Source organism: Aspergillus udagawae, assembly GCF_001078395.1.
Source record: "Aspergillus udagawae IFM 46973 DNA, scaffold_4, whole genome shotgun sequence".
Lineage (NCBI taxonomy): Eukaryota > Fungi > Ascomycota > Eurotiomycetes > Eurotiales > Aspergillaceae > Aspergillus > Aspergillus udagawae.
Genome location: NW_025091267.1, coordinates 3,588,931 through 3,602,756, shown reverse-complemented (window position 1 = coordinate 3,602,756; position 13,826 = coordinate 3,588,931). Strand labels below are relative to the sequence as shown.

The 13,826-nt window shown below is 51.6% G+C and overlaps 5 protein-coding genes across 5 annotated transcripts; 3 read left to right on the top strand and 2 right to left on the bottom strand.

Annotated features, from left to right (window-relative positions):
- Nucleotides 1–1,209: 1,209 nt before the first annotated feature.
- Aud_006626 (histidine phosphatase family protein) lies at nt 1,210–2,637 on the top strand (the record flags this gene model as incomplete). Its single annotated transcript, XM_043291525.1, has 1 exon — nt 1,210–2,637. The coding sequence occupies one exon, from the start codon at nt 1,210–1,212 to the stop codon at nt 2,635–2,637; it is 1,428 nt and encodes a 475-aa protein (XP_043147460.1).
- Nucleotides 2,638–3,927: 1,290 nt separating this feature from the next.
- Nucleotides 3,928–4,931, top strand: Aud_006625 (DUF3431 domain-containing protein; the record flags this gene model as incomplete). The annotated part of the gene is made up of 2 exons (XM_043291524.1): nt 3,928–4,289; nt 4,364–4,931. The coding sequence occupies 2 exons, from the start codon at nt 3,928–3,930 to the stop codon at nt 4,929–4,931; spliced, it is 930 nt and encodes a 309-aa protein (XP_043147459.1).
- An 868-nt stretch (nt 4,932–5,799) lies between these two features.
- cwc27 (putative peptidyl-prolyl cis-trans isomerase) lies at nt 5,800–7,503 on the top strand (the record flags this gene model as incomplete). The annotated part of the gene is made up of 1 exon (XM_043291523.1): nt 5,800–7,503. The coding sequence occupies one exon, from the start codon at nt 5,800–5,802 to the stop codon at nt 7,501–7,503; it is 1,704 nt and encodes a 567-aa protein (XP_043147458.1).
- Nucleotides 7,504–8,236: 733 nt separating this feature from the next.
- On the bottom strand, nt 8,237–10,692 carry Aud_006623 (heat shock factor family protein; the record flags this gene model as incomplete). The annotated part of the gene is made up of 2 exons (XM_043291522.1): nt 8,237–10,169; nt 10,226–10,692. 2 exons carry the CDS (start codon nt 10,690–10,692, stop codon nt 8,237–8,239), a joined length of 2,400 nt encoding a protein of 799 aa, XP_043147457.1.
- A 1,370-nt stretch (nt 10,693–12,062) lies between these two features.
- Nucleotides 12,063–13,070, bottom strand: Aud_006622 (putative aldo-keto reductase (AKR); the record flags this gene model as incomplete). The annotated part of the gene is made up of 2 exons (XM_043291521.1): nt 12,063–12,749; nt 12,804–13,070. The coding sequence occupies 2 exons, from the start codon at nt 13,068–13,070 to the stop codon at nt 12,063–12,065; spliced, it is 954 nt and encodes a 317-aa protein (XP_043147456.1).
- Nucleotides 13,071–13,826: the final 756 nt, after the last annotated feature.

Genomic DNA, 13,826 nt, shown 5'->3' with positions numbered 1-13,826 from the left:
CGCAGTTCCTCGACCCACAAAGTGTCTAGATAGTGCAAGAATCTGGGCAGCCCGAAGCTTATTTAGGCGCTCATAATATACCCACATAGCATACGGAGTACTTCGATACCTCTATTGAAATCTCGTTTCACCGTCATTGAATGCCCATTTGCTTTAGAGGCGTCGGAGAAAACACCCAGAGAGATTAAATCGGGATGCAGAGTATCTACTTCTTGTCAAGGGCTGAATTGTATAGGGACGCCACTTTTGCTTCAGATTGAAGAGTGAGCAATAATAAGCAACAATAATGAGCATTCTCAAGATGGACACCAGGTACTACCAGGATCCTATGGAGTGTCTATGAGTAAAGTGGGGTGTTTGCTACTTTCTGGCTTTTTGAAGGAAATTGATGCATCATGCTCATGATGATGAAGCTCAATATCGCTTTTTGTGCAATTCGAACAAGATATACCAGAATGAGAGCCTCTACGTACTATGGAAGCAATTCTCTAACCAGACATTTTGACCTTATCTATCAGTTGACACTCTTTTGCAGAAGATGCGACGGAAGGCAGCGCCGAGGAAAAACATGAGTTTCTGCCCCGCCAGAGAACAAGGTACAGATGTCCGCGGAGTTCCCCGATAGCGATCTTACCATGGATTTCGCGTAGGTCTATGAGACTTAAGAGTCTCCATGTTGTCCTCGTAGTCTCTCGAGCCTTAAAAGATAAACTTCCGCTTCCCAAGCCAAGGTGGACAATCGCAAGGATACGGGACAGGGCATCGCTCTCTCCACTCTCAGTCAACCACTGAACTGTTGCTATCTCTTCCGATAGGTGGTATTAGCTAGTATTTTCTCCTCTTCTTGACTCATTGCTTGCAACATGGAGTAGTACGCCCTGCTTGTTGGCCCTGCAATTCTCCTTCGAAGATGCTACTGGTCAGATGCAGCTAGACAGGTTTATTAAGACAAGCTCCGAAATACCCCTCAGTCGTAGCTAGAAGAAGATTGAGTTGTTACCAGTGGTTGTCTGCTCTGGTCCCCACTGTGGACTGACTTTAAACGAAGTCATCATGATAACAGTCAACGGCATGACTCCGCGGGGTTGTTCTCCAATTGTCTGCTGATAGAACGGAATATTTAATCAATCATGATACCCACTAAAAGATCTCGAAAAGCTGGTTCCCCTCTACCGCCCTCGATAGATCAACTTGCTGAGCAGCCTCATCATGCGGACTTCGGTGCAACCCACCAGCGTCCTGCTGGCCCTTATGGCCATGCCCCTCGCATCTGCAGAAAAGGTTCTTGGAGCTTATATCTTCGCTCGTCATGGTGATCGGACGCCCAAGGTGCTGGGCAACACTCAACTCACCGACCTGGGGTATAAGGAAGTGTTCCTCACTGGTAGCTACTACCATGACCGCTACATCAACTCCAACTCCTCGCACTACATTCAGGGGATCAGCGAGGAGATTGTCAATCTCAACCAGATCAGTGCTTCGGCGCCCTCAGATAACGTGCTTCAGAATTCGGCCACCGGTTTCCTGCAGGGTGTCTATCCTCCCGTCGGATCCATGGCCAGCCAAACACTGGGCAATGGCACGACAGTTGAGGCGCCCTTGAACGGCTACCAGTTGGTCCCTCTGGCGATCATCGAGACCGGTACCAACAGCGAGAGCAACACCTGGTTGCAGGATGCGACCCAGTGCCAAAACGCTGAGGTCAGCAGCAACAACTACTACAGCTCAGCGCTCTACAAGGGTCTGCTCGCCTCCACCAGCGACCTCTACAAGTCGCTTTCGCCATATCTAAACGACACCTTCACCGACTCCAAGATGAGCTTCAAGTCCGCCTACACCATCTGGGACTTCCTCAACGTCGCCTCCATCCACAACTCGAGCAGCGACTATCCCTCCGCGGAGATCCGCGAGAAGCTGCTCCTGCTCGCCAACATTGAGCAGTACAACCTGGCCTACAACGCCTCCGAGCCTATCCGCGCCGTCGCAGGCTCCACCCTCGCCGGCGAGATGCTCCAGGGTCTCAACAAGACCATCACCTCCAAGGGCAAGAGCAAGCTGAACATCCAGTTCGGCTCGTACGGCACCTTCCTCTCGTACTTTGGCCTGGCGCAGCTGCCCGCCGCAACAGTCGACTTCACCGGCATCCCGGACTACGCCTCCTCCATGGCCTGGGAGCTCGTCACCAACTCCACCTCGGACGAGTTCCCCTCCGCCTCTGAGATCAGCGTGCGCTTCATCTTCCACAACGGCACCATCAGCAGCTCGTCCACCCCGGCCGAATACCCCTTGTACGGCCAGTCGAGCGCCACCATTCCCTGGTCCGACTTTGTGGCGCAGACCGAGAAGATTGCCATCACGGACGACGAGCAGTGGTGCAAGGCATGCGGAAACACGGACGGCGCGTGTGCCGCTTACACTGTCTCCTCTTCTGGATCCAACTCTTCCTCTACGGGCTCGAACTCGTCCGACGGTGGGGTGTCGCGACCCGTCGCTGGTGTTATCGGTGCCATGGTCACTCTGGCGGTGATCCTGGGTCTGGAAGCGGTCTTCCTGCTTTTCGGTGGATTCAGAATCACCAAGAAGCGCAATGTGTCTGAGACTGAGACCACAACTGTTGAGGGGCCTAAGAAGGCTTGAGGTGATGCATCAGCTTTTGATGTCGATTATTGTGGAAAATAATGAGAGGATTTGAATGGCTTCACTGAATGGAGACTCATGATATTGCGATGTTATTAGCAACTAAGATAGGTTCAATGAGAGATGCATATATGATACTAATGCATATAAATGACTTGGAATGGATGTTAAAGCCGAAAAGAAAGGGTTGATACTTCGAAGGCAAAATCAATCATTCTGTCCCAGCAATATTGGCACCCTAAGACTAAGCATAATCTGGAATAACGTAGTCAAGCATCTATCCATATGAATTCAATCATAAAGGAAAGAGGTTAAACAAATAAGATATGCCAAGTTATCATTATCACTACAATGCCCGTCGGCCTTTTCTATATTTGTCCAGGGTGCGAATCTTCGCATAGCTGGGTGGTGGTTAACATACCTCACTAAACACTGATGTTGTTCTGTGTGCTACTAGAGATACTGATATATGGCTATGCTACTAGATAGATAGTGAGCGCCTCTACTGATTTAGGATTTATCTGATCACTAGACTAGAGTCCAGCGACTATCAAGTAACCTCCCCCGTCAACTACTGGCTCTTCCACCAACTCCCTAATGATATTCTGACAGACATGCACTCTCCGGCCCCGTCTACACTCTACCTGCCTCCTTACCAGTTAGCATACCTCGTCTCCTTTGAATTTGAGGCGGCCTTGCCCTAAATAACTATACCTCAAACTGCTGACGTATGTCAGTCATCCATGATTGAGGATGATCACCAACCACGGCACGAGGTCCATCTCAGGATCCACATCGTGCGCAGCCAGTCGGCAATAGTCTAATCCAGATTCAATGCAAGAGCGCGGCCTTGCCTTTAAGATTGTTGCTTACTGGCCAAAAAAAGGAAAAAGGGAGCGACGAGACTTGCGCGTTCCTAATGATCCTGGTACGCTCACGCTGGACTGGACTCTGAGCCTTTGCCGTTCCGGTATCCGGTACCGACTCGAACAGTGAGTGCAGGACTAGGGTAGGATGGGTAGGGCTATGATGATCGCTCAGGAGTCCACGACATCTATTCTCGTGGGTCGCTGATGCCTCCGCCTGCTAGTCCGCTGGGAGGAGTGGGATGTCGTGATGGCCTTGCGACTATAGTTCTCATATACACCTGGTCGCAACTCGATAGGCAATCACGACTTTCCTGTCCTTCATCCAGCGAGTACCTGTAATGAATTTCCTCCGCGCATAGGTTCACGTCGAATGCATCAATAGCAGAGCTGGCTCTGCGACTGCGTGATGACACGTCAAGCCATGAAACCCAATGTTCGCCTGTCTGCGGCGCTTCTACTCCTCATCGTTGTCTTTGTGTTGAGCCATCGCTATAGCTCGATACACGGCCAGTCAGCGCAACCTGGTAATGTCCCTATATTGGCGGACGTGGATGGGTCGGAGGGTGATCTGGCGCGAGCTCAGGAAGTTCGCGACGGAGATATGATCCAACCGACCAAGTCTGTCGCGCGGGCTAGGCGACCGGCTATCACTGATCTTGTGCCTGTGCAAAGGTCCCCCTCGGTGCAGTGGACAATTGACGAGGAGTTTCATCGGGACGGAGTAATCGTTATGGGAAGATTGAAAAGCGAAGACGTGAGGTGGGTTATGAAGGAGCTTCCTGAGTAAGTTCTTTGCGTCATATCTATCCCTGCTTGGGGGTTTACGTATAGCCAGCTGATGCTCGAGCAACAAACAGATGGCAGCATGCGATCTACACCGTGGATGATCCACACGCGCCGCTCCGAGTGAAGAAGAATAAAGGCCGAGAGGCCAATGTGTATCTACAGTACATCATCGACCACTACCACAAGCTCCCCGAGACCATCATCTTCCTCCACAGCCACCGCGGCGGTATCAAGGGATGGCACACCGAGTTCTACGATCACAGCAACGTGAAGACGGTCCGCATGCTGAGCGTCGACTTTGTCCAGCGCAACGGCTACGTCAATTTACGCTGCGACTGGTACCCCGGCTGTCCGGATGAAGTGCAGCCGTTTCGCGAGCCCCGAGACGAAGGCCGCCATGCGGAACATGCGTTTCCAGACGCTTGGCATTACTTTTTCAACGGGACGAAAGTCCCGGAGATCGTTGCGGCTCCCTGTTGCGCTCAGTTTGCGGTGTCGAGGAAGCAGGTCCTCGAGCGTCCCCTGAGTGATTATCTTCGGTATCATCGGTGGGTCATGGAAACACCGTGGGATGACGATACTAGCGGGAGGGTTATGGAGTACATGTGGCATATCATATTTGGCCAGGAGCCTGTATAGTAAGTGTTGCGTTCTGATGCTCGATCTCGTTGACTGATGATATCAAGTTGCCCTGCTATGGAGCAGTGTTATAGTGATGTGTATGGAATATATGAGCTAAACGACAGTATATGGGACCCTATCTTCTAGAAAATCTAAATCAACCGAAGGTATACATCTCGAGAAATTGCATATGATCATGCCACCTGCTTTGCGAAGGAATTTCACTGTCTGATGCGGTATGAATGCTTCCTCTCCTAATGAGACTTCGCAAATGTCTTGATGAAAATCCCGGCGTTATGAACCCTCCAGCATCAGAACCAGTCTTATCAGAAGACGGATGTGACCCGGCCTCCACAGCTTATTTTTCGATACTGGAAACGAGTATCAACAACTAGTTGGACATGTAAGCAGATGTTGATGTAGTGTCGCAAGTAGTCAATATGTGCCAGTATCAAGCAAGAAAGATGAAACTCCCTGAAGATATTTGGGGACTAAATAAATTTACGTTCTTGATGCCTCAAGTGCCCCACCAAATGGTTTTCCTGGGGTTGTAGATGTAAAGGACCGATAGGATAAACATGCGCCGGCAACATGACGTGACCTCGAAAGTTCCCCAAAAAAGCTCCAACTTCCCGCAAATCCATCCTCGTGCACCAACCACCAACCCACGCTCTCTCCCCAACTTCAGAGGCTACTCGGATTATGCATTAGAAGTCTATGCATGTTTGCACTCAACAGACATCGATTGAGCCTGAAATTTCATCTCAACTGGAGCTGCTACGGCTGTAGAGCTCAATCCGCTCGGCTCCAGACTGTTAGAGCTGAGATCACAAGAAACCACTTCACTGGCCCTACAGACCACCTATTCTATACCTAGAAATACAACATGTCAGCGCATTACACCACCGAGCCCCCGCCCACCGCATCCGCCACGCTGCACACCACCTTCGGCCCCATCCACATCGCCCTCTTCGCCAACCAAACCCCACTCACATGCAAGAACTTCCTCCAACACTGCCTAGACAACTATTACGCCGGCACAATCTTCCACCGCATCGTCCCTGACTTCATCGTGCAGGGTGGCGATCCGACTGGCACAGGCTCAGGGGGAACCTCCATCTATGAATATCCCGAATTTGAATACGACCCGGAAGCGCGTGATCCCAACGAGAAGGTCGTGCTGCGGGATGAGCTACATAGCCGATTGCGTTTCAACCGGCGCGGGCTGGTGGGGATGGCGAAGAGCGAGGACGGGACATACGGGAGCCAGTTCTTCATCACACTAGCGAACGCGGAGCGGGAGTTGAACGGGCAGTGTACGCTGTTTGGGCGCGTCGAGGGGGACAGTATCTACAACGTGCTGAAGATTGCGGAGGCGGAGCGCGTGGAGGGGACGGAGCGGCCTGTTTACCCTGTGAAGGTGGTCTCGTGCGAGGTCGGGGAGCTGGGCCCGTTTGCCGGGAAGTTGAAGAAGCGGGAGACGATTGCTACTGCGCCGTCGACTGCCGAGGAGAAGCCTGCGGCGAAGAAGAAGAAGAAGGCGAAAGGGGGCAAGACGCTGTTGAGTTTTGGCGGCGACGAAGGAGACGAAGATGTCCCTGTGCGGCCGTCGAAGCCCAAATTCAACCCGACTCTAGTCGTCGACGCCGGGATCCCTCCGGCCGACGACGCACCGAAGAGGACATCACCAGATGCGAAGCAGCAGAACCGGAAGCGCCCTCGTTCGCCCTCCCCGAAACGAGCCCCCTCTGCCGAGCGCAAACATCGTCCCAAGACTCCAGACCCTTTGACACAGCTTCCCCTCCCCAACCCTGAAAGCCCCGCTCGCTCCCCACCCCAATCGCCTCCAGCACGACAGTCGATCCTATCACGGACAAAGGCCGAGATCGAGAACCTTAAAGCCTCGATGCGGCGCACCGTCGCCACAGGCCCGGCAGACACCGGCCGCAAGAAATCCGCCCTGGAAGCCATGATCCCAGAGACCGCCATCCGCGGCCGCAAACGCCCACCCCCGGGGGCCGTCAACGGCGCCGGCCGCGGCAGCAGCACCAACGGCGTGACGGGCTTCAGCAGCGCCGCCGAAGACGAAACCCTGCGCATGTTCAACGCCTTCAGAGCGAAGCTCGAAAGCGCGGACGCCAAGTCCGCCCCTCACGAGAAGCCGTCGGCCTCGGCCACGGCCTCAGCCTCTGCCCCAGACACCACGAAACACACCTCCGAACAAGCCAACGCCAACAATGAACCCGAAGACGAAGAGGCCCAACTCTGCGACCTCCACTTCATCGCCAACTGCCAGTCGTGTAAGTCATGGGATGACACTGGCGCCGCAGAGACGGCCGCCGCCGCCGACGACCGCGGCTGGTTGACGCACGAACTCCGCTTCGGGAAGGATATGCTCGGCAAAGATCTGCGGTGGAAGCGCGAGCACCCGGACGATGTTGACTCCCTTGTTGTGATTGATCCCCGGGAGCGAGAGAAGGAGTTCGTGGGTGGGAGGCGACGCGGCCTTGAGCGCGATCGTGAGCGGGATCGCAAGCGGGAGCGTGTTGGCGATCAAGAATGGGATCGAAGGAGAAGGGAGAAGCCTTGATGTAATGATAATCAAATGGAACTGGAAGTATACCTCAACATCGCCTGTTTCCTCGATGGGTCCCGCAAGCTACGGATCCTAGTGAAGTCTTATCGTTAACCCTTAGACCTGGCGCTCTTTCCAAGGATCCGCTTTAGAAGGGCCTTGTACCAGCGCAGTGAGGCGCCATAGAAATACCGGCCATGAAATTTACAGATAGTTGGACATTGCATATACACGAACAGCAGTATATTTGCCGTGTTTGAAAGGTTGCTATGTACTAGATCATAATACCACTCGTATATCACAAGGCATAAACATTGCTCCCCAGAACCAAGGCCCATCGTACCGTTTTCTGAGATGAACTCGCTGAGATAACCTCCAGGCTAAATCATCCAGCCCCAAAACTTCGTAACTTGATGAAAAAGGTTGTTGCTCATGTGGGTAGAATAAAATGAGTCGAAGAAGGAAAGAAACGAAAAAAAAATTAAAGTCGTCATTATGTGCCGTTATCGACCGCAAAGTACTTTGTTGCTCTACTTTGCTAACTCGGTAAAATGGGAGAGGGTGACACCATCTGGTGTCATGAAACGCATGACTTGAATTTCGTAAAGTTCAGATCGCCCACCGAATATTCCACACCTTAGGGATTCCTCGTTGCTGATCTGTTTCAACTCGTGCGTCTCTGGCTTATACCGTTACCTCCTTGCTTTCTTCATTGACTCGAAGCCAAGTTAGTAGATGTCATGCAACATCAAGCCTTCCTGCGTCGTTTCGCATTGCCGCCATTTCCCTTACCTCCGTGAGATTCATTGAGCCCAGCCGGGCCAGTGTATTGTGGTACCTCTTCCACGTTAGTGATGGGACTGGTTGATTCACTGTCGGTGAGGGTTTCGACAATCCGCCCTGAATCTCCGTTGTGATTCTTGTGGCCAATGGGAGTCTGCCCGTTTGTCCCGGAGCCAGCATGATAGCCAGCACCGTCATATCCATTGAAGAAAGCGGGGCTCTGCTGTTGCGGGGCGGTCGACGTATCGAAAAGATCCCCCTCGGGGGGGATTTGGTCGAAGTCGAACAGATCACTTCCATCCTTGATGTCTTCCGCGCCTGTAGTGACGGGCGCCTCGACCGGTGCGTGCGCGGGTACTGAGCTTGTTGTATCACCAAAATCTATGTTAGGCTTATTGTGGTCAAGGTCTCCAATGTCGGTGAAATAGTCGTTATGGAAGATTTGGTCAAGATCAAGCACGGGTGGGGGTGCGCTTCCATTTTCTCCTCCTGCAAGTCCCGGGATGGTCCCGGTGGGACTAAGCGGTTGCAAGAGATTGGTTAAGTTTTGTACACAACGATCTTGTTCGGCTTGCATCTTCATCAAGTTGTCTATCTCGGCGCGAGTATTTGCAAGACGGCCATTATAATTATGCGGCATGGGTGGAGGCGTCGGAGTCATCAAAGCATTGTTGGAAGGCACTGGAATATTTGGATCGGTGTGAGATTCGTTGGCCATAAGCCGGAGCATATCTGCGCGTTGATTCGGTGTGAGTGGAGAATTACCGCCAGAAGTCTCGAGGGATGAAAGCACGTTGGGAAATTCAGCAAAAGTCGTGGGGATACCATTCCGCGCATTCGTATTTTGAATGACAGACATTATGTCGCTTTGGGGATACTGTCGGTTCTGCGAAGTCGTGGCATCTTTCTGCGAAGGGCTCGTCTCAAAGACCTCCTCGACGTGGCCAGCCTGAGCAACGCTGGGTTGTCGGCTATGGGCGCGAGACTGTGAACGATCATATGTGCTACCTGCGGGGGAGAGCGTAGTAGCACGACCATTGTGACGCTCAGTTGTCGGAGGAGCCTTGAGCAACAACGGCGGTTTCTTCATCGACCGCTGTGCATTGGGGCTATTGATATTGGCCGCACCTAGCGCGCTCAGTGAAAAGTCATCGACCACGTCGACCACGTTACCTTGATCCTGTGATATCACACCCGCAAAAGAATTGGCAAGGTTCTGCGTTCCATCCTGTCCCTGGAGGCTGCGATTGTACACCGTGGCCAGGAAAGTGAGGATTGCATTGATGGAATTCTCATGGCGGTTATGCTGTTCCTGGAAATTGGCAGCCTGCGCATAGAGCTGTTCGTGCTCTCTCCTCAGTTTGTTGATGGTGTTGGAAATGATTTGCTGCTGCTGCCGAATGGCTTGCAATTCCCGATAGACGCCCGCAAGTTGGTCCTTGGGCATCATGCTTCCGGGGACTAAAGATAGTTGGCGACTGCGGTTACGATCATCCCGGGACGCACCATCTTCACCATAGTCATCATTTTCGTTCTCATCCACTTCCTCCGTCTTCACTCTCACATTCCCCTTTCCTGACTTGCTGCCTTGCCCTGCAGTGTTCTTGGGCTTTTGGATCAACCACAGTAGATCGGGATGGCCCCGTTTGAAGTAGGGATTCGCATATTCGCTGGGACTCTTGTTCTTCCGCTCGCTGGCTCGCATCGAGTTGTCGGACAAGCCCACCTTCTTATGGAACCCGTACATATTCAGCTGGCGAACAAAAGAAGCATAGTTATTGTGCTTGAAGAGTTCGGGAATCAACGTTTTGGCGAATTCGTCTTCGTCCAACACGATGAAGGAGTTTCCATCATCAGACCATCGTATTAGATCGGTATTTTTCGATTCGTCGAGGAAACTAAAATGACAGCAGTCAGCATCGTGTTTGACAGGCCCATCTCAGTAGTGGCATACCTGCTCAACTTTTGTACGAACGGGGGTATCTGTTTTCTTTTTGCCTGCGCTTCTCTCTTTGCGACCAATGCCCGCCGATAGAGTTCATCCAGACTTTCTCCCCATCCCCCATGTTCTCCAGCGCCACTGCTATGATCGGAGTAAGCAGACGGCGTTTGTTCATAACCGCGACCCCTATTGACTAGCTGATTCGGTAGCTGTCGGCGAGCAAGCTGGTTAGATGCGGTGACCGTGGCTCCCGGAACGTCTTGATTTGTCGTATAAGGCGCGACGTTGTAAGAACCGGCGTCAGTGTAGGGCGGTGTTATGACATTGGGAGGGTTCTGGCCCCATTGCAAAAACTGATCATTCGATAACTGAGCTCCAGGATTTGCGGCGGGGTAGTTCGAAATTGGGCTCAGTTGGGGATGAACAGTAGGGGTTGTGCCAGGAGCAGGTCTTTTGCGAGTTACACCTTGAGAACTCATTACAGGCGACAGACTTGACGACCTCTGCTTGGTCAGAAAGTAATCGCTCGATCGACTATTGCGGTATTCTTTGGTTGGAATCAGGCCACGGGCAACGTTGAAGATTTCTGAGATTTGACGCCAGAGGATGTGAATCGCTTCGAAGGGTTGTCCAGTGCTCGGTGGACTTGTAGCCGGGGAGAGTGGAAGGAAATGGCGCAGTGGCACCGCCTGTCAGGATAATGGCAACAAAAGCCCGATCGTAAATGTCTTTTTATCGCCCAGAGGGAACCAAGGAACACTTGAGGACAGCGGGATGAGGGCGGCGATGCTGACGGCAGGAAACGAGAGTTATGGATGGCGGAGACGCTACAGACGCGACAGACGCCTATCGCAGCTCTGAATGCAACGATGGACAGCAGACGAAAGCACCGGGAGACAATTCCGCAACGACCCAAGGATAATGACAGTATTGCTACTGGATACAATCCCGTCTAGGCGGTCGAGCGCGGCGAGCGCCAAATGTCTGCTGACGAACAGAGGTTGTGGGTCGGAAAAGGGGACAGGCACGATGTACACGATGCCAACTGACGCTGTACAACCAAGATGAGAATGATAAAAGGCTGTATGATGAGGGGAAAACGTCCAGGTTGATGCCGAATGCTTGGTAGGAAAAACAGCAAAACTTAAGACGGCCAACGAACTGGCAAATCCCTCTTGTCGAGATGGCTTGGCGGTGGAGGATGAGGTCAATCCTGCTTTTGACTGCCCAAAAATTGGCCTGCTGATTGGCTTCTGTGATGAGTCAGCTCTCTAGTGCCAAAAGCACGTGTTGCTGACCCGCTTCACATTGAAACCCAAAATTCTCTGGAGGTCATCACAAAAGGCAGAAATTGACCGCTCTAAGGTCGATATGTAATATCTTTCAGGCTGCTGAGCTTCTACGATTGCAGAATATGTGTTACTGAAATCGAGTTGAGACCTCATAAGGGGGAGTCATTCTCGATTTGCTATATACTAGGTACTATTCTATCAAAACTGGCACTGCCCGTCCGAAGCCTATCCAGAGTGCCAGCCCACTTCAATTAACTGGCGGGCCAATCATCTCACGCTAACTTAGAACCGAGTGGCCCTCTTTACTGTTTCTGGCCTTAGGCATATCTTTGACCCAAGATTTGCGGCCAACTTTTCTGAAGCTTTTTCTCATACTCCTCTGTCTTGCGCTGCCTTTGTGTTTCGTCTTCGGGTCTAGAAGCTTCAATTGATTTCCATTGATTTCCATGTCCCTCTGCGTATTTGCACCCCGATGCAAGGGATGATCCCAGAAACGGACTCCGATACATCCCCTAGAATGTCCGATAATACAGTCAGATAGATGAACTACTTCTTCCTTACAGTGTCACATCGTCGCCTATAAGTCTCTTGAAATGCTCCAGTATCATCTGCCATGAATCGGAACTGTCCTTGCTGAATTGCGTGACTTTCCTAACAGCAGCCAAATCCGCATCCATCCGAGTCCTGTTGGTCGTGCCGTTCAAGACAGTTGTGTTACCCAGGCTCAGGACAAGACAGTATAATGCTGCTGCAGGACTGATCTCTGCCTGAGTCGCTAGTGATTGAACCGCGTCTGACCGGATTAGTTCCGGATTGGCAGTCAGAGTCCAAAAGCTTTGGTAAATGATGTCGTGGGTCCGACAAAAGGCGCGCACGGGGACGTCAAATCGCGTATCTGGATAGAAGCGATTCTGGACCACCGCGGGTTTAACCGTCGCCCGAGCATAAATTTCCTTCAGGATTGGTAAGGTACAGTTTGATATACCCAGGTTGCGGATGCGATGAGGCACGTATGATTCAAGCGTGAGCCAAGCCTCCATAGTCTCAGCCATTGTGGACAGAGGCGAGTGAAGAACAAACGTATCAATGTAAGCATCTTCAGCACTCGACGAGCCTTCTGAGGGGCGAAGATTGTGGAGAGATGACTTGACCGAGGCATGAACCTGTTCTGTCACTGGAGTTTTGGGATTATAGGGCATTTTATTGGGGTCCTGCCCTTGAACGGACGTAAATTTTGTCTGAATCTATTCTTACTTCAGCAAGCATCAAGACGCCGTCATACTTAGGCTTCAACTCACGTATAATTCCTCCCGTCGAAGTAATCCATCTTGAATCGCTCTGCGAATACCTTCTCCTACCAAATCCTCCTGGTAATGCTTTGGCTGAGCAGCCGTATCGACCGCTCTGAACCCTGCACTCAATGCTTGGTACACCAAATCTGCCGTCCGGTCTTTCTTCCATGCTGTGCCGTATAGGAAGAGCGGAAGATGAACAGGCGGTGCCTCTGGCACCGAACGCAGAATGTATTTATCCCATGCCATCTTACCGATGGCAGCTCGCGCCATGAAAACCTAGTAATATTCACAATGGTATGCACGGACTGAACACTGAAGCAGCTCCGAAGGCTATTATCAATGAACTTCCAGATCCTGAGGTGGTTTGGCCGATAGTCCGAGGAACAAGTTGTGTAGGGTTCGGTGGTTTTTGCGGAGGGGTTGTTGATTCCTGGCCAATCATGCTGCATAGTCCACATATATACTTGACCTCATCATGATCTAAGTCTTCTTGGGCATAAAGCCATAGTTAGGTTCCGCTCTAAGTCCTTGAAAGCGATAATCTAATCGAATGCGAACATATCAGAACATGATAAGATGCCGGGAGAAAACCGGCATCTGGGATACGGACATATTCAGCGATCTTTCCGTCTACAAAAGTGCATTTGAGGCCAATTTCAAGGTATCAAGACGACAACGGGCGCTTCTTCCCGTATGGTATTCCTTAATCTACTGGCTTTCCTGCCGTTTGTCCGCCGAGATATCCGGTAGAATCAGTCCTGATGCCTCTCAACAACAGTTGATGTTACATCTATGGTAGCAGAACATCGCTTGACGGCTAACGTCTTTCACAGAAGAAGTCTCTTTCAACTAGGCAACATCTTTTTTCCCTTCCCTCTAAACGATTGTCATAAATGTAATGATATTATCGCTGTACTGGAAATAATCTATATATAGCGGAGAGGCTGTGCAGTACCCCAGTTGCGGATCTGCATTGATTTGAACCTTGAGCCCTTGGGCTGCGAATCCTGTGCAGGAGCATGCAGG